The sequence below is a fragment of the Taeniopygia guttata genome, chromosome 2, assembly GCF_048771995.1.
Source record: "Taeniopygia guttata chromosome 2, bTaeGut7.mat, whole genome shotgun sequence".
NCBI lineage: Eukaryota > Metazoa > Chordata > Aves > Passeriformes > Estrildidae > Taeniopygia > Taeniopygia guttata.
Window position 1 is genome coordinate 16,678,934 of NC_133026.1, and position 22,084 is coordinate 16,701,017.

Below are 22,084 nucleotides of genomic sequence, written 5' to 3' on the forward strand. Positions count from 1 at the left end.
TTGGAGATGGCTTTTTCTGGGCCTGTTACTCATTGCAAGAGCAGGCATGGACATCTCAGCAGAGCAGTCACCTGCTGTTACTGGCGTCTCTCCTGTCACGATTGCAGAATCAGGATTTTGCTTACAAAAAAGACATGCAAGAAAGATTGTACTAAGTTATCACCGGACTTTTGTCTTCCATACTTTTGCTGACAGCCAGAGGAGGCCCTGAACAATGATTAACAACTGAGGTAAATGAGTGGCAGGAATACTGTATTTATCTCAGCCAAATATTTAAGCTCTACTTATGAACCTAAATGCAGGAAATCACTGTTAGTAGTTATACTGGGCAGGCCTTGACTAAGATCTACATAACTTGGATTTCGGTATTTCTCCCTCCCCCTCAGGGGGTAACTCCCTAGAAAGGACTAGTCGCCCCAAACCATGATCATTCTAACATCTACCAGTCTTCTGTTATCTTTGGATACCAGGGAGGTAGTGGAGTCACTGTCCCTGGAGGCGTTTAAGGAAACCCTGGACATTACATTTCAGGCTGTGGTCTAGTTGGCATGGTGGTGCTCAGTCATGGGTCGGACTCCATGAACTCAGAGACCTTTTCCAACCTAATTGATTCTGCGATCTTCCAAATTTTTAGCCTGCCAGACGGCCAGATAACCAGAGCAGTGCTTCCCTCCCAGACCCTTTCCGCCTCTCCTGCAGAACCGCTGCCTCTGGGCAGCACTGTGGGGCTGGGGTTTTCTGAGCGGGGCGGGGGATGTACATCACTGTCTTCCCTCGTCTCTGGGGGAGACGAGGACAGGAGCCGGGGGAGCAGGACAGCCCAGGGGCCGGGGGAGCAGGCCAGTCCAGCAGCCGCCGTCCCACTGCAGGACCCAGCCAGGCCGGAGCACTCCAGGCCCCACCACGTCCCTCCGGCCCGCGGGCGGTGCCCATGAGCGGCGGCCGCCCCGCGCATGCGACCGGCCCTGCCTACAACTCCCGGCTGCCTTCGCACAGCGAGGGCGGGCTTTTCCTCTTTTTTCTTGGTTTGGTTTTTTTTTTCTTTTTTTTTCCCCTCCCCTCGGAGGGGGAAGGATGGGTGGGGAAAGCGAGCGTTCACGAAAGCGAGGCGAGGAGGAATCCCACAATACCAGGCGGGTTGCGAGCCCGGCGCTGCTGCTGTCTCTTTAATGCAAGAGGAAGCGATGCGGAGGGGTGGAAAATGGCAGAGTTGCAGATGTTGCTAGAGGAGGAAATCCCTTCTGGCAAGCGGGCTCTGCTCGAGAGCTACCAGAACCTTACTCGAGTCGCCGACTACTGCGAAAACAACTACATCCAGGTAAGGGGCGGTGGGGCAGCGCACCGGGGGCCGGCGGCGGGGCTCGGCTGTCCGTGCGGGCGGCGGGGCCGGAGCCGCCCGAGGGGCAGCGGCGCCTGGCTGCCCTCGCCGCGGCTCCCGCCCCGCAGCCGGTCCCTCGGGTTTGCCTTTTCTTTCAACTTTCCCAGCTGAACGGCCAGGCTTCCCTTCCCCCGCTCCAGAGGGGAAGGGAGGGGGTTATTATGTCAGTCCGGCTCCGAGGGTGTGTCTTTTTTCTTTTTTTTTTTCCTTTTTTTTCCTCCCCCCCGTCTGTATTTATTTATCATGAGTCACATCCCGGAGACCTCCCAGGGGTGGGGGTGACCGAGGCGCGAGGGCCCCCGAGCCCCTCCGTGCGGCCGGCTCCGACCCGGTATCCCGGGTTTCCCCCCGTCTTCCCGGCGGCGGGGCTCCCTCCGGGGGCCGCGGACGGGCCTCGGGGCGGCGGCGGTGGCGGATGCGCCGCACGTGGGGCGCGGGTGCCGGGCGGCCCCGCACCGCGCTCCGCCGGGGCCGCGGGGAGCGGAAGGGGCCCCGCACGCGGGGGACATCACGGGGTTCGGGGGTCCGCGCCGGGTCCTCCTCGGCGTGCGGGTCCCGGCGGGGCCGAGGCGGGCGCGGTGCTGTGGGTCCGCAGCGCTGCCGTGAGCGGCGTGCGGGGGCAGGAGGCTGCCCGTGGGCTGGCGGCTGCCCGTGGGCTGGCAGCGCCGTGCGGGCGTGAGGCGGTGTTTCAAAATGGCAATCTGTGCCTCTCGCAGCCTGCCCGGCTCTAGCACCCTACAACAGGGATTGCAGACCGAGTCTCTCATGCGGGAAGAGGCTCCATTGGTTGTAGCGTTTCTCCACCGGCGGTGTGCATTTTTTTTCCATCCCATAGATTGTCAATGCTTCTTGGCCTTCTTTTAAGTCTGATTTTCTGAAGCTACTTTAAGCACAATTTCCTATTATTATTTTTTTCCAGGATTTACATCACGTGACTCTAAGTCTCAGTCTTTAGTCATACTGATCTGGATGCAGAACCATCCAGAGATGCTGAAACTCAGCTTTTTTTTTTTTTTTTTTGTAAAAACTTGGAAGGGGAAAGGCAAATAAACTTTATTTACTAGACAGCTCGTAGAGTGAACTTGTTGAATGTAATACTAGATTACCTGTGATAAGTATTTAATACAGGTTACTAACATCTTTGGTGTCCATCATTGCTGGTAAGCTGTCTTACTGTTTTTAGTAATGGAGCAGCAAATATGGAAGCACATCTTTAATAATACAAAGTGATTTTTTAAAAGAGATATTTTAATTAAAACTGCTCTAACAAGCTATATTTTCAAGTTTTTTTTGTTTGTTTGTTTTTTTTGGTATATGAGGTAGTATGAGTTAATGTCTATTTATGCTTCCGAGTTGTTTGCTCCACCCAGAGAAAGCTGCTGATATAAATGCTTCTAAGAGGCGAGGTTCATTTGGTTTTACTCATGGGAAATATGACAAATACATGAGTATGGTAATTGCAGCACAAGTTTTGACGTGTCTCTTGCTCCTGACTTTTCCCTATGTCAGAAAGGTGCAGAGAATCTTCAGCTACATCGTTTTCTTCACAGTCAGAAAACTTGTCTTTTCTTACTTTCATCAAACAAACCAAATAAACACAACACTTGAGCAAATTCCCATCCGGTCATTTGGGGTGGCTTTTCCTTTTCCTCTTATTTTCTTTTTTTTTTTTTTAATTTGGTAGCTCATTTTCACCTCAAGTATCAAGGTCAGCTGGATGTGGGATTGGTGGGGTCTCTTTTATCTTTGTACATCTGTGTTTACCCCTTTTGGAAGGAAGCCGGAATTCTAAAATTCCTAATGCAGTCTTGTACAGTAGCTTTGGAAAATGTATATACCCCACTTGTATTTTACATGTATTGTACATTTGCTTAGTAAAAATGTATTGATAAAATACGTATTTTTTTAAGTGTTTGATGGAGGTGGGTTTTTTAATCAGCACTTGATGCAAAGCCATCTGCTGTCCAGTTGGACTACTGAACAGATTATACTGCCAGTGCATGTGGTGGATCCACTGCTGGATTAGGCAGTATGACACAGGGCACTGGGTTATGAGATTTGGGTGTATGAGTATTGTGGGATGGGAAGGGAGAAAAGGAAAAGAAGAGGCTTAACAAACATATAATACAAAATCTATGTGTTTGTTTAGTGTGATTGAGCATTTTATAAAAAAGACAGACCAGAATAAAGAACCTGGCCATGAAGTGAATGTTAAAATACTTCACTAGTAGTTCCATATTGTAACTTACCTGGTTGTATGTAGCTGGTTCAGTTCAGCCACTTTGAATTTGGAGTGGTTTCTTTTTTTCTGTGGAAAAAGTGAAGTGCTCCATAGTGGTAAAAATTACCGTGTGCTGTTACCCACTCTGAGTTGTGCCACTGAGGTGAAACAGGTTTGTCAGACTATTCTAAGTGCTGGCACTAACAATTTATAGTGATTGAAATAGGACAAAGAATTATGTTCTGTGTTATGGTTTATATTCTTTGCTGACTTAAGCAGGAAAGTAATTTCTCATCACTAATATTGCTGTATTCAAGCTATATATATGTATTTGAAAATACAGGAATTTTGTTTTGTCTCTCTTACTTAAGCTGAGAATAATTCTGGTAAAATTTCAGTCGTGCTGATTTCTTAAGGAAAACTTGTATTCAATGTCTCTAGAGATTCCTCAGGGTGGAAAAAAAACAAAAGAGAGTGAGAAATAGGGAAACGCTCACCTGGCTGGAACTTACCTCCCTGATGGTGAATGTAGCTGTGTGGAGAGCAAGTATCCTTTTACTGGAGCATTTAGGAAAGATGTCAGCATTCGGGAATCTCAAGTTGAAAATTGCTGTGCTCAGAAAAGCAGGAAGCAGTTTCTTGTTGAGGCACACTGTGACTATATCAGAATGCCGTTGGTAAAGCAGTTTGCCCTCCAGATCGTGTGTATTCTAGTTATCTAGGAAGTTTATTTATTAGGAAGAGAAAAGAATTCAGGAGAAGCAGAGCAGATAAGCTTCTAAGGAAAACCTGCACTGCTAAAAAGAAAATACTGTATAGTGGCAGTCTTAAGGGGGATGGGAGAAAAAGTGAGACAGAAAAAATAAAACCAAATATAGAAATAGTAACTGATGAACATTGTGATGTTTTGGTGGTGGTTTTGGCTTTGAATAGAAGGAAAAGGGCATTATTAGTACGCTAGTGTGTTTAATCTCTGACAGTATTTAAAATTTGTGATATTTCTGGCTGGAAGCTTCAATAACAAGCAGGTAGAAAATGAGATCCCTGTTTCAGGTCGGAGGCTTAAACTCTGAAGAGTTTTAAGAGCAGGTTTTGAACCTTAAATTTTTAAGGCATATTTTTGCCTTCTGCAATATTTTTTTATATCTATAGATCTATTAATCTAGAAAACTATTTTCAAAATATAAGTTTTCATAGCTGATGTCTTCCCGAAATCCTTTTGCCTGCAGGTATATTCTGGACTAGCTCTTTTGGGGTGCCTGTAACTAAAAGGCTATCTGAAAACCTGTAGTACACAGCTGAAGATGCTAGTGAGGAGTTTCATCAGTGTCCTAGACAGTATTAGCTTGATCAGTACTACTTAATACAGAAATAACTAGGAGTTGAAGCATTTGCAGTTCTAGTTATGATTCTTCAGCTGAAAAATACTAACTTCCATAGAGATCTACTAATCATTTTTCTAGCTGTATTGAGTTATTTTGATGTTTTAAGGAACTTATTTAGAGTAACTAGCTTGTGAAGCATTAGAATGACACAGGAAATCAGCTTGTGCAGTGTTACTGCGCTGATGACTTCCTTTTGAAGAATTTCAGTTGACTGGTGTATCCCAGAGAGGCCTCTCTGTGCTACAAAACACTGCTTACAACTCTCCTACTGTCTAAATCAAGTGTTCCTTATAACCTTGTTTATGCATATGCAGATATACATAGTTTTTGTCAGTCTCAAGCTTCTAGACCACTTGTGAAGATCCATTTTTAATTTTTGTTTTTAAGCTCAAATATAATTTTAATATGACTATGAGAATCTCTAAACAAACAGCTTGCACTCCTTGTATAAATTCTCATCTTGATAGTCTCAAGTGGGTAGATTTAGCAGCTTTAGAAAAATAAATTGAGAGACCTTTTAAGGAAGTAAGTGCTGTGTTGCCTAAATGTGTGTTTTTCTGTCATGTTACTTCCTTCTGTAGCTTCTGACTGGTATGTGGAAACTGAACGGTGAATTAACTAGCTATTTTGGGTAAAACAGACAAAAGCACGGACAGATTTCAGTTTAACTGCTATTGCAAAAAAATTAAAGTATCTTTCCAGTTGGTGGAAAAGTGAATGTGTGGCATTGAGCAGAAGTGTTGCATACAGAAAGTTTCATAAATATTTGTGTTATCTTCCAAGATGCATAGAGGAGCTATTTTTACTTGATAAGTTGGATTTTCTACACTTCTCTACTGTAGATATTTCATTTCCAACACTAATGAACCTTTTTTTTGTGGCTTTTCTTTAAACATTGGTAGCTGGTCAGACACTCGATTTCATTGCCTGGCACATGGAAAGTGGCTTAACTTAGTTCAGTACAAAGAAGTTCACTCAGAATGTCTAATTCAGGAAATGAGCTGCTCTAAAAGGATAAACTTCTTAAATTGTCACTAATACAAATCCTTTATGTGCTGTTAGAACTTGTATGCTTTTATGTTCCTAGGTTAATTAGTTTGTATTGAAAGTAAATATAGTAATTTTTTTCTTTTGCAAGTTTTATTGCTAAATTTTGAACATACAACAAAAAACCAATTAATTTCACTTTCTGTAACTCCAGATATAGTACAAAATTATAGAGCAATGAGATAAAATACAAATGTGTCATCTATTATGCTTTGTAGGTTTAAATAATATTCTTTTAAAAAAGGTGTTGCATTATACTTTGAAATAATGTTCTTTTTAAGATAGTTCAAGCAGATGTTTGCCAGCAGTGTAAAAGGCACTGGCTATTTTGTGTGTGGTTTTGGGGATTTTTTTAGAATAATAATATAGGTCCATGCTGGTGGGTTAGGATTATAGCTCTTCTGTGCCCTGCGTAGTTCTTCTATGCCTATGCAAGTGTCTTTGTGTTTTGGAAAATAAAGCTTTAACTCATAGGCAGCAATAAGACTGTAGCCCAACTTCACTGAATCAGCAGGTGATTCCACTGAATTTAAAGAAAATATACCCTAGGGTGTTGTAGGTCTAATTTGTGTCCAGAGGGGGTAGATAAGAGATGAGCTTTTCCAAATTTGAAATGTTTCCATGAATTTTTGTATATTTGGCTTAAGAAGCCAGCAAGATGTTGTCTCCTATTCCTGCTCCATTTGTCATAAGTGCTACCTTAATCAGGGGCAGTAAAGTGGATTGGGATAAGCTTTTACAGGTGCATATTGTTTCTTCCACAAGGGAAGTGCTCTCCACCCGCTTCTGTTTGTGCGTTGTTGGAAGGAAGAAGCTTGCAGGATGTCTGGGGTCAGTGTATGCCGAGTGTGATCCTTGCTCCCTGTGCTGCTATTGCTGTGCACAGTCCTGTGGAATTGTTGGAAGGAAGAAAGAAGTATGATTAAATGGGGCAACAATCTAATACTTCCCCCTGGTTCTCTGGGAGGTTATTACAGTAAGTAGTGCTCCCGGTAGAGAGAAAATAGATGAGCCTTGGGAAGGTCTCATAAAGTGGAGAATGAAGGTAAGAGTACAGGAGCAGGCTAAGTATGAGTAGGAAGTGTTGTACTTCTGAGGGCAAAGTTCATGTTATTATCTCATCTAAGTTTAACAGAAAAAAAACCCTGAACTCTGAAACAAAAGAACTGATGCAACTTCCCAGTGTATTTGTCTAGCATTTTGAAGTGTCTTCATTTTATAAAAGCATAAGTGGAGGCATGAAATTTGTAACTGGCTCATGGAAGGTCATATAGGGACATATTGTCAGATTTGGGAACAGAACCTGATTGTGTGGACTTCCAGTGCTGTTCCCCCTGCCACCCCACCCCTTTTCAGACTGCCTCTGTTATACTGCAACACAGCAAAAGGTGGGTATGCACAGAAACACAGAGGCAGTGTGATGACTCTTTTGGGAAAATATGCACCTGAAACCATCATTGAACTCATTAGCAGCAACTACTTTTTAAGAACTTAACATATTACCTCTCATAAGAACCTTGAGATTATATTTTTTTACTTTGCCAACATCAGGAGTTACATAAGGCTCACAGTGTACTGTTTGTCTGTGTGTTGGTGGGTCTTGGCAGAAGTACGAGAAGATGCCGCTCTATTTCTCATTAGTGAAAGCAGTCTGTGTTTGACATTTCTGGTGACTGAAATCTTGCTTAGCTACAGAATGGTGGGGTGGCAGCTGTGTGGACAAAGTGTCAGTCCTGGCATAGTAAGACACCCTTGAGGGATAAGGGGATATCTTGCTCTCTCTGCCTGTGTTCAGTCCTTATTTAGTGACTTTCAGTCTAGAGGAGCCTAGTGTGGTTTTTATTCTTGCACAGTAGGAAATTGCTTGTGGGACACCGCTTACTCAGTGTCCAGGCTTGTTCATAATTACCTGAACATTCTTGCTCTCTTTAGCATCTGTGTTCCCTAGAATGGTCTTCCTTTGATGCTATTCCTTCCACCCCAATCCCAAATCTAAGCGCTGGTGACAGAGGCGGGTGGGCTTGGTCAGAGGGATCCTCACCTCCCTCCACCCCTATGTAAAGGAAAGTGACTGTGGAATTTGAAATGGTAGATACCGTGCCTCAGTCTGGTTCCTCCATTTTCCTAACCATGCTGGTGAGGAAGTGGCCTCAGACACGTGATGTCTGCTGTAGTTGCAGAAATATCCCTTTGCACCTCAAAACTTGGAGAGAGCCCTTGAGAGCCAAGACCAGGGTGCTATGGAGAATAGGTCTCGGTGTACTCCAGAACACAGCTCTGAGCAAGATGGTACTGCATGTGCCTTTCCTCCTGCACCCCCAGCCTGTCAGTGTGTCCTGATGGTGCTGCAGGTAGGCTCAGTCAAGTGTTTCATCAGTTTAGTGCCAGGTATTGAAGTAGAAGATGCAGCATTTCTAACAGGTGGGCTCTTTAAAGAATCAATTTTTTATGCAGCAGAGGAAAACATTCCTCCTGATTTTAGAGGGAATGTGTTACTTTCCTTGGGTTAATTAATAAGAGTGTAGATGCCACCTTTTCTTGAGACTGTACAAGTAGTGTTGCTCATTACTTATGCAAGCCCTTAATGCTGCTAACAGGAGCCATGCATGCTTCCTTTGCAGAACATATATTTGTTACTATGATGCTGATAGGACAGAAGAAAATGAGGGGTGGGGAATCCTGCGTGAGACTTTCAACTTGGAGTGAAACATGAGTATAGCATTTTCTGGTACAACTTGTAAAATTCAACAGTTTGTATTAACGTGAGTTGGAATTGGTAGGTAACCTGCTGACTGAGCTAAAGAAGCAGGTCAGTTTAGCATTGAAAAAGACTGCTTAAAAGGGGACTTTATTTTTAATAATATTCTTGTCAATGGCTCCAGATCAAATATATTTAGTGAGTGCTGGGGTTTGGCAAACTGAAAAAGTATCTGAAAATCAAAACTTCCCTTAGTTTGAGCCTCCCCTATGATAAAGTCTCTTTGTAACCTCCACAGATGATGTGTGCCATGCTGTATCTTCTGACGTTGTGGAATCTTCTGAAAGAACAGTAAAAGGTTGTCTCTTCTGCAATGAGATTGCATCTTTCTTGGGTTTCTTATGTTAAGATAGCAGATAAATTTGTGATAGTGTTATCCCTCCATCTCTGAGCCCAAAATAATCAATTCTGTATCGTCTTTATACAGCAGAAGTTAAAGTGCAAGCACACTGCTCCATGTGCAAGAAAGCTGTGATACTGTAGTGATGCACAGTTAAAGAACTCATGGGGAAGAGACTGCATCTGTGTCGTAACTTTATTGTAACCTCAAAGACAAATATGAGTAAAATGTGGTACTGTTCCTACTTTTGTTAAGAGTAGGAAGACCTCTCAGAACTCACACAGAGGAGTCTTACTAAATCAAATGTTGGTTTGGCATCCTTAGAGTTGAAGGTAATGTTCTTATTGGGTGGTCTTAAAGTTATAAATAGTTCCAAGAAAAAAAAAAGTTTGTTTACCACTCAAAGCATAACAATTCCTGGAAAAGAATTAAAGTGTAGACTCTACTGGCTACTTTCACACTGGTGTTTCACGTGATAATACTTTTTATAAGCTATGCCTTATCAGGCAAGTGTGGGGATTTTTGTGGCTTTTTTTTTTCCCCTTGGATAATCTTTTACCAGATGCGTATCTTCACTTTCGTTTTCTGATCTTCTTGTACTTTGGGGTCAGCAAATCTGCCAAGTAGTATTTGTCCTGCAGCAATCATTGTCAGCTGTGCATCTTATTTAACTTTGTTGTAGCAGGTGTGCTACAAGTTAATACTTGAGCTGTGGCCCTCATGCAATAGTTCTGCGTTTTCTGGAGCTTATGATAAGAAAACATCAGCATAAAACAAATAGGCAAGAGAAGAACAAGGTATCCAGGCAGGTGCATCAGATTACTGCATGAACATCTAAGTAGCTGCAGAATGCCATGCCATGGCTTGTCTTTTCATGTACCTTGTAATGTTAATTGCTCTTATGTCACTAAATATTACTAGTGACGTTTCTCTCTTTCCATGTGCTTCTCCTAGGCCGTGATCTGAATGTGAATTTGCTGATTTCTCTCTCCCTGCTCAAGTCTTCTGCTTGCTGCAGATTACTTATTAGACCTTTTGTCTCACTTTCATGTTGCTGACTTTGTCTCATTTCAGATCTGAAAACCTATTCTCCCTTGCCTATTTCTTTTAATTAATCTCTAATATTAAACTGCATATTTTATTCCTTTGCAATTTACATTATGCTGCTATTTTTCATTATGCCTTTCCGGCAAACAGTTTCTACTAGCTTAGGTTTGCTAGTAATTTGAAACCTGCAGCTACTGAAGACATACATACACATTTCTTTTAAAAATCATCTTTGTTGGCACAGAGTTGAGACAAAAGCCTTATCTTTGCAGTAGTCTCTAACTACGTGAGGAAGCCATGAAGACCAGGGTACAGAGGAAATGGAAAGCAGCTGGGAAGACAATGTGAAATGGGACTGACATGATTCTCAGTATTAATAAAATTCTTAGGAGGCCTCTTATATTTATATGCAGCCAGGCCTTTCCTTTTTGAGAAACCTGTCTTCTCCAGGAAACTGGTTCTTTTGTTCCTCTTTTGAGACTAATGAGTAAAATGGGCATAATAAACCTCCTCTGCTTGGAGGGCTTTGGTTCTCGTAGCAGTGAAGGAAAGTGAAAGTGTCAGGAGGAATGGTGTTCTTTTAACATGCATGTGTCCACAAAGCAGAGCTGGACCTGATCCTTAAAGGGTTTTATAAAATATGGTTACAACCTCCAGGGTTTTCACTGGGAAGCCTCATGGCAGGTGGCTTGGATGGTGCTTCAGTCAAGGTCCAGAGCATATCAGACTAACAAGTAGAGATATGGTAGCAAGATATAGGATCAATGCACTTATGCTGGCAAGATCTTTGACACCTGACTGGGGATTGTTCAGCTTTTGCTTTGCTGTCTGACTTGCAGGATTTTTAAATCTCTGGGAGGAGCTGTTGTTTCCATGATGCACACTCCTGGCTTTAGCTGCGTTAGATAAAATATGTGTCTGGTTTGGAAGTGCTTGGCTCTACAAGGGCTCTCTTCAAATACCGTGGGTGTGTTTCCTGCTGCAGCACCATATGTTCTCCCAGCACTGAAATGATGTGGTTGCCGCAGTAGTCCTGGGATTTGTCTTAAATGGCAAGAGATTTTTAATCTAATTTCTAAGGTGTCTTTAACTTTGAACGTTAGAGAAATTGTTGCCGTAGATGTATTTGAAGCTTTGGCTCATACAATGCAGCTTATTTTTTAAGAAATCTTGTATCTCTTCAGTAGTGGCTGTCATTTCTAAATGTGTATTTTATTCTTCTTTCTCAATCTGTCCTTTAACCAGTGGAGAATGATAACAGCCAGTGGAAAGCTTTTTAGCACACATTCCCTCTTGGAAAACCTACTGTCCATGAACACAAACTGTAAAATCAGCTCTTCTAAGTTCTCTGCTGTGAATGCATATTGACTGTTCAGAGACCGAGGGAGGTATTTGGTAGGGTATTTTGAGGGAGGTATTATGTAATTATGAGAGAAGCTTGTTTACTGGGGATAGAAGCCAAGTGTGCAGGGGTATGGTACCTGTTGATTTTGCTTTTCTGCTGGAGAGAGAAGTTGCTGGTTTTGGTCCTGAATGTCATATGTGTAGAGTATTTTTATGTGTACCTTGGGCATGGAAGGAACTTTAGGAGTAGATAATCTTATGTTGAATAACTTTCTGCCTTGCTGATGGGAAGAAAATGGGAATGGTTTGAAGGATTACTGAGAAGCAGTTTGAGGGTCTTGAGAAACTCCCAAATATCTGATGGGAATGAGAGCACAGGAAGAATGGGGAAGAGAGTGTGTAACTTCCTTCAATGTGTTTAGCCACTCTCTCTTGCTAACTGTGGTGCTGAGAAGGACAATATGAAAAGCAAATATTGTTACTATTTGTTTCCTGCCTGCAGCAGAGAAATAGCTTTACTTTTTCCCCAGATTGCTGTAAGAGCTTACTGCAGCAGCAGTAGGCGTGGGGGAGTATGAACTGGAACAGGTACTTTTGCTGGCTGCGTAACATCCCACGAGGCCTGGGGGAATGAATGTGGGGAATACTGTGAGTCATACTTGTCAGTCTCATAAAGCAGGAGGCTTTTTAAAATTGGCCTTGGAGGGGAAGAGGTGTTTAATGGAGCAGTTGTGCAGGAGTTAGGCAAATAGAGAACATAAATAATGAGCAAAGCTCATTTAAGCTTCTTGCCTCTTCAGAAAATGATTAAATGCAAGGAACCATTGTGAAAGTTGAGAAAAATACATCATCATTTAAGTATAATAGGTGCAAAAATGTGGCCATCCATGATGATAAGAAAATTATTTTTGTGAATAGCAAAATCAATTTCTGTAGTTGTTGAACAGAAACCATGCTTATTGTCGGTCTGTTTGGTTTTTTGTTCTATCCAGTTTCCTTTGAAAAATAACAAGGCAGGAAGCCAAAAAGCAGTCCCCTAACCCAAGAGCTGGTGGGGAGGGGAGGTGGTAAAAAGACCAGTCTCCAGTTCTGCTTTGGACATATTTTCAGTGTTTAGGCTGGTTTTGTATAAAAAGTTTTTTCTTCTCTGTCCCCCTATTCATGCAGGATTTCATTTACATGTAAATACTGTGTATTCTTCAGTAAAACCAAGAGCATGTTTTTAGAGTACAGCTGCATTTTTTCTCTTTACTGACACAGACACTTCTTGCTGTTTTAAAATAGAGTTTTGAACAGAGCTTATGAAATGTAATTTTTTCAGTCCTGGGCTTACTTGCAGATGCTCACATCATAGTGAGAATCTTATCTCTGATAGTAAGTGGACTTAATGGGCATAAAATTTTCTTGGATACTACTTCTGCCTCTTGCAGTGTAGAGAGGCCATCCCGAGCTTTGAAGCATTAGGAAATGACAGCTCCACCATCCCACATGCTGCTCCACTGCTGTTCATGTCCTCCCGTGGCCTCCGCTGTGTCTTAACCCAGCTTCCTCCAGGGTGTACAGATGCAGAGGTAGTGGCAGTGTGGGTTATGGGTGGATACACAACTGTGGTGATGTGTTCCTGTTGTTGGGGGACTGTTTCTCTGAGCACAGCTCCTCTGCAGCTGTAATAAAGCCACTCAAGCTGATTACAGAGGAGATAGCAAGGTGTCCTGATGGCCCTATGACAAGTGCTGAAATAGAATAGTTCAGGTTTTGTTTTTGCTGCGAGGGGAGACAGAGAATGATGTGGATATGACTGTTCTTATGTAGCTGGTTGCATGGAAATGCAGCTCTGCTGTCATCTGTACGATGAGAGCACAACTGCTCCATCTGCACCTCCTGCATATGCTTAAATCTGCCCTTTACATTGTACATGAAGAGGAAGCAGTCTTTAAAATAATGTGAAGGTGCATCTTAAAAACATCAGTGCAATTTCAACACTGATTAGAAAACTTTCCTGTAATTGTGTCTGCAAAAGGCATTGCAGCTGTATTTCTAGGGAAAGCTACTCACTTGAGCTAGTGCTGTACTAGCCAACAGCACAGCAACTGTCTCACCAAGGACTTCGTTTAGAAAAGCCAAGCCATTCCCTCACTTCTGAACTTGATGCCGTATTTCCTATTAAAGAATTTGCTTGCTTTGTTCTGTTGGTTTCTGTAAGTTAATTTTTACCTATTGCTGGATGTGGAGATTACCATATTTATTTAGGTCTGGTTATTTATTCTGTTCACTTTTTGGTGGGGAAAGAAATGACTTGCCAAATTGACTTGCCATTCCTACTCCCTCTCCTCTGTTCTTGTGAGCCATCTATTTTGCTCTGTTATGTGTGGTTTTTAGAGGGGATAAATTTCTACTTGTTGCAATTTAAATAACCCTCTATGTAAGTGAGCTTCTGTGTGTAAGGCTTTGGAATGTTGTTGCTAACCATAGGATAAAATTTTAACATAATATAAATAATTATGCAAACAGAAGCTGGATGTAGTGTGCTTGCAGCCACTATCAAATAAAAATCATACAGTCAGGTGCAGGAGAATGTCAAAGTCTGAGCAGTATTTGCTGTTCATGTGATCAGATAGAAACAGAAACTAGGTTGATTTTTATCAATTAGATGCAAGTTCTTATGAAAACAATCATTCCTTGTATTGCAGTCCATTACTTTATTGCTATGAGATCACTATATAGCATGTATGCTATGTGAGAGTATGCCTTGTGCTGAGAAATAAGCTACTACAAAATTGTGGGAATCCACTAGTTTGTGGTCTAAGTGCGCTGCTAAGTATAGTGAGATATGTGATGATTTTCTGCTGGACTGAGTATATTCATCTTCAAGACACTAAATAGCAGTGTAGTGATACAAAGCATGAGTAGAGAATTTGATCCTATAATGGCCATTGTTTTCTTTGTTTTAAAAATACTGTGATGTTTGGGAACTGGCTGAACTGTAAAATCTGGGCAGCAGCTGTGTGTCTAAAGTGACTCTCTTAAACATGAGAACTGTTCCTGAATTAGGAACACGTGCAATCCAGAAATTTGTTGATTGTCTAAAGGCCGGTGTAACTCTTGGCTTTACATTTTGTTGCCTTGAGATTCTCCCTGGAGCTGGACAGGCCTGCTAATGACTTTCTGTGCTCTATTTTTCCCATTTCCCTCACTGCTTTGCTGTCCTGCAGCATCTCTGACATGGGAAAGAACCTGTTGCAGTGCAGAGTGTAGCTTTGAGCCTCCTTGTTTCTGGACCAATCCATTAGTGGATGCTGATGCTCAGTGTGTTTGTTTTGTGCACAGATGTTGAGGTTATGCTGTTGTATGGGTTCAGAGCACTGTTGACATAAAATAGAATACCAGGTTGGAAGGAGACCTTAATAATCATCTGGTCCAACTTTTCTTGGGCAAAAGAAAGCATCATCTAGACAAGATGGCCCAGCACCCTGTCCAGTTGAATATAAAAGATGTCCAGTGTTGAGGATTCCACCACTTCCCTGACAAGATGATTCCAGTGACTGACTGGTTGTTCTCATTGTGAAAACTTTTCCTGTTGTGTCTAATTGGAATCTCCCCAGGAGTGACTTGTAAAAAGGGAGATTCCATCTTTTTCATAGCCACCCTTAGAATACTGGAACATCTTTAATAATAATCTGTGATACTAGGACATGCTTAGATGAGACTGTAATTTGATAATTTATGTTGAATCTCATTGTTTTAACCTTGCTTGCTCAATGATATCTAGTATGATTCCAGGCCTGCTTAGAGAGTGAGAATTGGGGAAAAAAATAAGGTAGTCTTTGAAGCTTACCTCTGAAGTCATCAAATTTTAGCATGTTCCTTGTCTTCAGATAAAGATTTGCTGTATTCTGGGTTTAGACCCTCAGTTTGATTTGTCAAAACAGAAATAAAAACTTCATGTCAGCAGTCACCAGTCCTTGAGAGTAAACTGAAGAGGTAAACAAAATCCATAGGAGGAAATGTTGTTATGAATGTAATGAAACTTTTTCACATGGAGTGAACTGAGAAGCTTTGCCCCAAAGCAGGTGACTCTGAGCTGTCTGGTTTCAAAGGCTTGCATGACATGAAAGTGTATCAAAGTTCTGATTTTCCTCTCCATTTGGAGAAACTTGAGTTGGGTTCTATGTTGCTGCCACTATATCAGAGAGAGGATATTGAAGTAACTAGTAAACACTAAAGTGTTTCCTTCTTATTCTCAACAAAAAAAAAAAAAGAAAAATAAGTCTCTGACTTATCAAGGAGCATGTCTTACTAGATGATTTAATATTTGAGGGTGGGTGCCATCAGAGAAAGTAAACAAAGACATTTTAATTTCTAGCCCTATTATAAAATCTATGTCTGAGAGACATTCTGTTTGTTTCTGTAAGTTCTCTGATTCGCTATTGTCTGGTGTACCAAAATAGTCATACGCTCCAAAGCCTTGTGTAGCTTTGTTAGTGTTGAAGGAAGAAGACTGCTATGGAAGGATTTCTTTCTGCCAAGGATTTCTTTTTCTGACAGTCCAAGGATGGCATTAGAATCACAGAATCAGAGTTATTTAGATTGGAGAAGGGCTTTAAGGCCATCAAGTCCAGTCATTAACCCAGCATTGCCGAGTCCATTAGTAAACCACATCTGAATGTCATTTAAATACTTCTAGGGATGATGAATCAAACACTCTGGAGCTCTGGCTGATATCTCTGATGTCAGAGCCTGCTTTATGTCAGCTCTAAAGAAAATTGTGTTCGATGTCATAAAGCAAATCAGACACTGCAAGAAAGTTCAAGGTGCAGTTTTGAAGCAACTGTATGTGCTAATTGGGCAGTGCTTTACAGGAATGAAATATGTGGTTTCTGTACTGAAGCTTATACTGTCTAAATCATGTAAAACAGAGAATGTGAGACTTGGACCAAATTTCTTACCCTTGCTGTATGTGCAGCTTTGAAGCCTTACTAATTGAGTGTACAAGGGTTGTGTGAAAATGACACATGGGCATGTCTGCTTCTGTCACTTGAGTTCAGTGTGGCATGCCCTTATGGTTGTATAGACAGACTGTGACAACTGACAGTAACAATGTATTGTGCCAGCATATTTACTGAGGCATCTCTTTGATTTGATTTGGCAGAAGAACTGAAAATTACATTTTCAACAGTATTTTAATATATTGTATATAAATTATATATATATATAAGTTTTTAATAAGGGGAGTGGCTTAGTCCAGAGCCAACATGAACCTTGTTTGTTGCATTGGGCGGAAAATGCTTCTAACAGAGCAGCTGGCATGTACCTTCCCAAGCTCCATCTGTCAGAGTCTGCATTGCTTTATAAATCACATTCCTACTGGAGAGATTTATTTATTGCTATAATGTTTGCAGCCTGGATTAAAATGGAATTCCTCTGTTGTTGTTTTTAAAATTTATTGTTTAAGTGTGTATGTGTGTATATATATGATATATGTATATCCTTTAAACTTTACATAAGAATTAACTTTTCCCCTTAATAAAGAAGCTTCTCTCTCTCTACCTTCCACAAAAGAGAGGATAATTTAAAAAATTGAGACTCTTCTATTTACAGTTAATCAACAGAATGCAAACCAACTTTCTTTTCAGGTAAAAGAAAATCAGCAAAGACACAGTGAGATTGACTAAATTTGGTCTCAGCCCATAGAAATGCTAATTTGCTATCAAGGCTATTCAGAACTGGTCAGGGGAATATTATTGATGGAAATGAAGGATTTGCTTCTAGCTGATTGTCTCGTGCATACAGGATTTGGGGGAAGGGCTTGTCTGAAACAGAGTTTGGGAATTACAGGCACTTCTGGTTACGCTGCTGTGTGTGTTTGTAAAACAATAATTTGGTGTGTGTCTTGACCCTTGAGATAAAGAAGCTGACTAGTCAACGTTTTTTGTCAAGATAGGGCTTCTAAAAAGAAACAGACTGAAATCTTGTTTGTGGATTGTGGTGTAGTGGTGGTGATGATCATCTCATCTTCTGGCCTTGAATGAATGCCAGCTTTATTGTGCAATGTCTTTACCTGGGGAAAAGAGATATCAAGTTCTTCCAGTTTTTCTGTGTTTTGTTTAGCTGAGTTACTGCATCTTATCTGGAGAAATTCAACAGACATGGTATTATTTCATACCAGTGGGGTTTTTTTGTCTTAGATGCTGGAAGGAAATTCCCTGGAGTTGAGTGGTAGATGCTAGCTTTGCTGTGTTTATTGAGGATTTCTGCCTTAGTAGATGCAAAGAATTACTGTTTACTGAATGAACTTGGAAGAATATTAACCATGCTGGTTTTAGTTCTGGGGTTTCCATAGTGAGAGGTGTCTTGGTTGTCTTGCTCTTAATGGTTAGGCATACTTCTGTACCTTACCTAGATTTCAGATTTTTCCATGCTCCTGGAACAATTAGTTACTTAAGTGGTCGAGAGCTTTTATATTTTCATTTGACACTATATCTCACTAAGAGAGAAGTGTGCTGAATAGTGTGTTCCGTTTCTTGTTGTTCCCACTGTCAGTGAAGGATTGACTGCCAGCCCCCTGGAGAGGCCTTGGACAGGAGGTGGGCATGTTCAGTGACTGCAATATGTTGCTATTAATAGCTTGCAGGCTATGGGGTAATGAAAATCTTGAGCTTTTATTGCACAAATTACACAAACTCAAGAGTGGTAGAAAACTACAACAAAATGACAAGTTATGATGAAAATCACTTCAGTAAAACCTTGAACATTTTTGTATTGCATGAACTTTAGTACTGATCTTTGTGATACAGAATTTTAATTGAGATTTGCCAGTGGTCTGGAATGTCTGTTGCTTTTTGGCTTTAGTACTGCTTCGTATAGAGGCTGGGTTGGTCCTGTCATTTTAACAGGCTGTACTTGGACTAAGTCCCTTCCTGTTCTTTGTCCCCACATAAATGCTTGCTTTTTAAATTTCCCGGAGTTGTTTTTACTGATGATAATAACGATATGAACGGCAGAGCAAGTGATTCCAGTAACAAGCATACGGATAGTGATCTGCTTAAGTTGAAGAAAGACAGTAGATGAAGTGTACTGGTAACTCTGTACAGCCTTGTCTGTGGTGCTGTGGGAGGGTTCTCCTGTCCTAGTACGTTGGACAAGGGTTGAGTTTGAGCTTCTGAGCTAACTCTTCTGATGGGGGAATTGGGGTGCTGATCAGTGAAGAACAGTCCAACTTGTAGGCAGATGAATTCCAGGCCAGATACAACTCTGTGGGTATTTGGATGCACTCAGCACATCATCCATCCCCTTGAAGTATTGCCTAGTCTAATGTATTGCAGAGAGAATTTCTTCATTGGAATTACTGGACGGCACAAGTACTGTAAACCTGTTACAGGAGACAGTTGACATACCTGATTGATACTCTTATTTTTACTTGCATGGCATATGTCATGTAAGCAACCTCTTTCATAAATTTTGAAACTTTAGTTTCCCATGCCACTTTGGAATGTCATATCGTATATCTCTTAAGGTTGTATCTGTGGTGATAAAAACCCTGAATGCTCCCTGCTGAGTATCTGCTACTAATAACCACAGTCTGTGTAGATCTTCTTGGATGGCTTCCAGATAGGTAGTTGGCTCCTGAAAGTTCTTCGGAATATAGAAACTTATGGCACTTGCTGCTGTGACTTGCCAGTATGTCTCTCTTTAATTTATAACCTATACCCTTGATGTAATAACCATCAGTAACAGCCAAAAAGTCTACCATGATGCAGTGTGTTTGCAAATCAGTCTGACAAGCTCTATGAAAAACAGATAAGGGAGAACCTGTATCTGTGGGGTACCTACTTATTTCAGTATGTAGCTTCTCAGTTTTACAGTGATCTAGGGACATGATATTCAATATAAATGACATTTAGCTCCCGAGCCAAAATCTAATGTAGTGTATATGGCGTATTTATATTTAATATGGCATATTTGGATGTGAAATACTTGGTGTAAAAACATATATTGGGAGTAGTTTAGAGATGTCCAAGCTTTCTGCCGTTAGAAGTAACAAACCCTCAAGACCAGCTTTGATTTGTTAAAACCTTATCAGATCAGTGAAGCAGTAACTTCAGACTCATGTCTCTGAAGTTCCACATAATGTTACAAGTCCTTGCTTTAGGGAGGTGTGCTCCTGTTTTCCGAGTGTGGAAACCACTTTTCAGAAATCCATTCCTTTCACTTTGAAGTGTCCCCAGGTATTTCTCAGGCAGGTTAAAGTACTGATGTCTAGGAGTCTTCAAGCCACTTCCAGAATGTACATCTTCACCATTCTGTATTTCCTATTGAGTTGAAAAATTAGGTGCTGTAGGTTGTAGTTAACATAAGCCCATAAGATAAAAATTTTGACTGGGTGGTTTGATATGGATCTCTGAGCTAAAATTGCAAGACCTTAGTGAAGAAAACAGGACTTGGAAACTGTCCTCTGTAGTGCTTGTGTTATCTTTATCAGAAAGCATTCTGTAAATACCAAGACAGATACATGATGAGATGAACAAAAGAGAATACTAATAGATGACTTTGCATAGTTGCATTCTGTGATGCATGATAGAGATTGCTGAATTCCTGTGGCAACTGATTGTGTAATCCTAATTTTATCTTCAATTAGCTAATTATAGGTGGAATTCTTTCTCAAAAAGACCGAAGGGTAAAACTAAACAATTTTCTTGTATTTGCTTGTGAAGCAAACGAAAATGTACTGCAGTGTTGCATTTTAAAGGTGCATAAGTAGTGACAGCAAAAGCAAATAGAACTGAGTGTAAAGCTGTTCCTGTAGTTTGATTGCTGAGAGTGATCAAGCCCAGCAACAGAACTCCAAGCATCTGAACAGCTATTGAGCACTCAATCCTTTAGAGCTCTGTTTAACTTGCTGATTATTGGGCTGCTTTAGGGCAGTTCTATGGTAGTAGTTTATACTGGATGAGGTTTTCTGTGCTTGAATTTGCACATATTCCAACAGCTTGAAGATGCAAAATGTGGAGCAACCCATGCCACATACTAAAGAGGCATTTTGATTTGCTTTTGCTAGGCCAGCCAGCTTTGGTGTGATCTGATAAGCTGCTTTCTGACCTTTGTCAAATGGAACCAGTTGTTCTCGTGGGGAATTTACCTTACAGGGAGTATCAAGTACAGCAAATGGAACTGAAATTAAAAGAGGGAGAAGAGAGATTGGACAGCAGGGGTATGGACTTGTGTGTTTGCAGGGGAAAGTTTGACTTCTGAAGATGATTTGCAATGTGAGCTGATGAGATTTGTGGAGGGAGCCTGTACATGCAGTTGTGTGCTGTATGAACTGACACATGGTGGGAATTAGCTGAGAGAGAGCCGGGAGGGCAGATGGTTTGAACAATGCACACACAGTGTTGTGGGGGTGTGCCTGTGTGGGTGGCACTTTGGAGAGGGGAAGATGTGACTTGTAAAGATCAGCTGTAGGGTGAATGGACAGGTTCCTCATAATTTGGCCTTGACATGTCACAGAACTGAGGACTCAGTAATTAAGCTTCTACTCTGTTTTTATTGTGTCAATTCCTTGGCTGCAGAACCAGTTTTGACTTTACAATAGTATTTATGTAAACTCTTCAAGGAAGCTTTATAATACAAGTTGCATTTGACAGAAATACATGGTATGCATTGTGGAGTGCCATGCAGTTTTAACTCTCTCTTTATGTACACCATTAAATTACATGAAAGGCTGTATTTTTAATTTTTTTTTAGTATTAAATCTAGTTATGTGAAAGCAGTTTCAAACAACAATTTTGTCATAGTCACATGGCTGGTAATGGTGAATTGGGGATACAGGTGGGAGCTTACAGGAGGGGAACTTCAAAAGCTATGATGTTCTGTCAGAATATCCACTTTGCTACTAAAGGGGGGGAGATTTTAGTTTATATCAAGGACAGCTGGTGAAAAAACAATTTCTTTGAAGCTTTTAATACTAGATTGCAAAGTAATTCTGAACCATTAGAAATAAGTTAGGTGACAATCTTAGTATTGTGTTGTCTCAAAATTGAGTAGTTAATTAGTGCTTATGTATTACGTTGAATGTAAACACGTGTGCTGTGCTGTCTTCTAGTCTGCTTTTAGTTTTTGCCTAAAAAGAGATGTGAAAGTAACAGTTGAAGCACATTGGAACTCTATGCTCCCTCCTGTTTCTGTCACACAGTTCTTGGCTTCTCTCTCCTGCCTTTGCTGTCTGTGAAGCTTTTAGCTTATATTTTGTGGATGCGAACAGTTCACATTAAAATAATGCAAAAGACAGTCAAGGTAGTTCTAAGGTAAACTCTTAATCTGCAAACTGAAATTGTCTGAATTATCTGCAAGGCTTGAAAATGTTCCTAATCTAGTTCTTACAGGACATGAAATGCATTCCACATCTCAACTATGGTCATTTAATCCTACTGCCAAAGTATTAATTTGAGCAAATAACTAAAACGTTTGGTGCTTAGGCAAACGAGTGCAAGACATTTAACCAACAAATCATTACAGATGAAAAGAAACTTGTTATACACTGAAGTTTTCTTCTTTGACACAACTTAGC

The 22,084-nt window shown here is 41.0% G+C and overlaps 1 protein-coding gene across 13 annotated transcripts in view; it reads left to right on the top strand.

Moving 5' to 3' along the window:
* The first annotated feature begins 1,039 nt into the window (after positions 1-1,039).
* Positions 1,040-22,084, top strand: part of ABI1 (abl interactor 1) — a 76,499-nt gene continuing 55,454 nt past the window's right edge. For 3 of the 13 annotated variants that reach the window (XM_072925415.1, XM_030264471.4, XM_030264480.4), the window contains exon 1: positions 1,055-1,318. In XM_072925415.1, coding sequence (XP_072781516.1) covers positions 1,202-1,318 — 117 coding nt within the window. In that variant the 5' untranslated portion in view covers positions 1,055-1,201. Of the gene's footprint in view, positions 1,319-22,084 lie in introns of all 13 variants that reach the window. The other 10 variants (XM_030264470.4, XM_030264478.4, XM_030264469.4 and 7 more) reach the window with 7 other exon arrangements.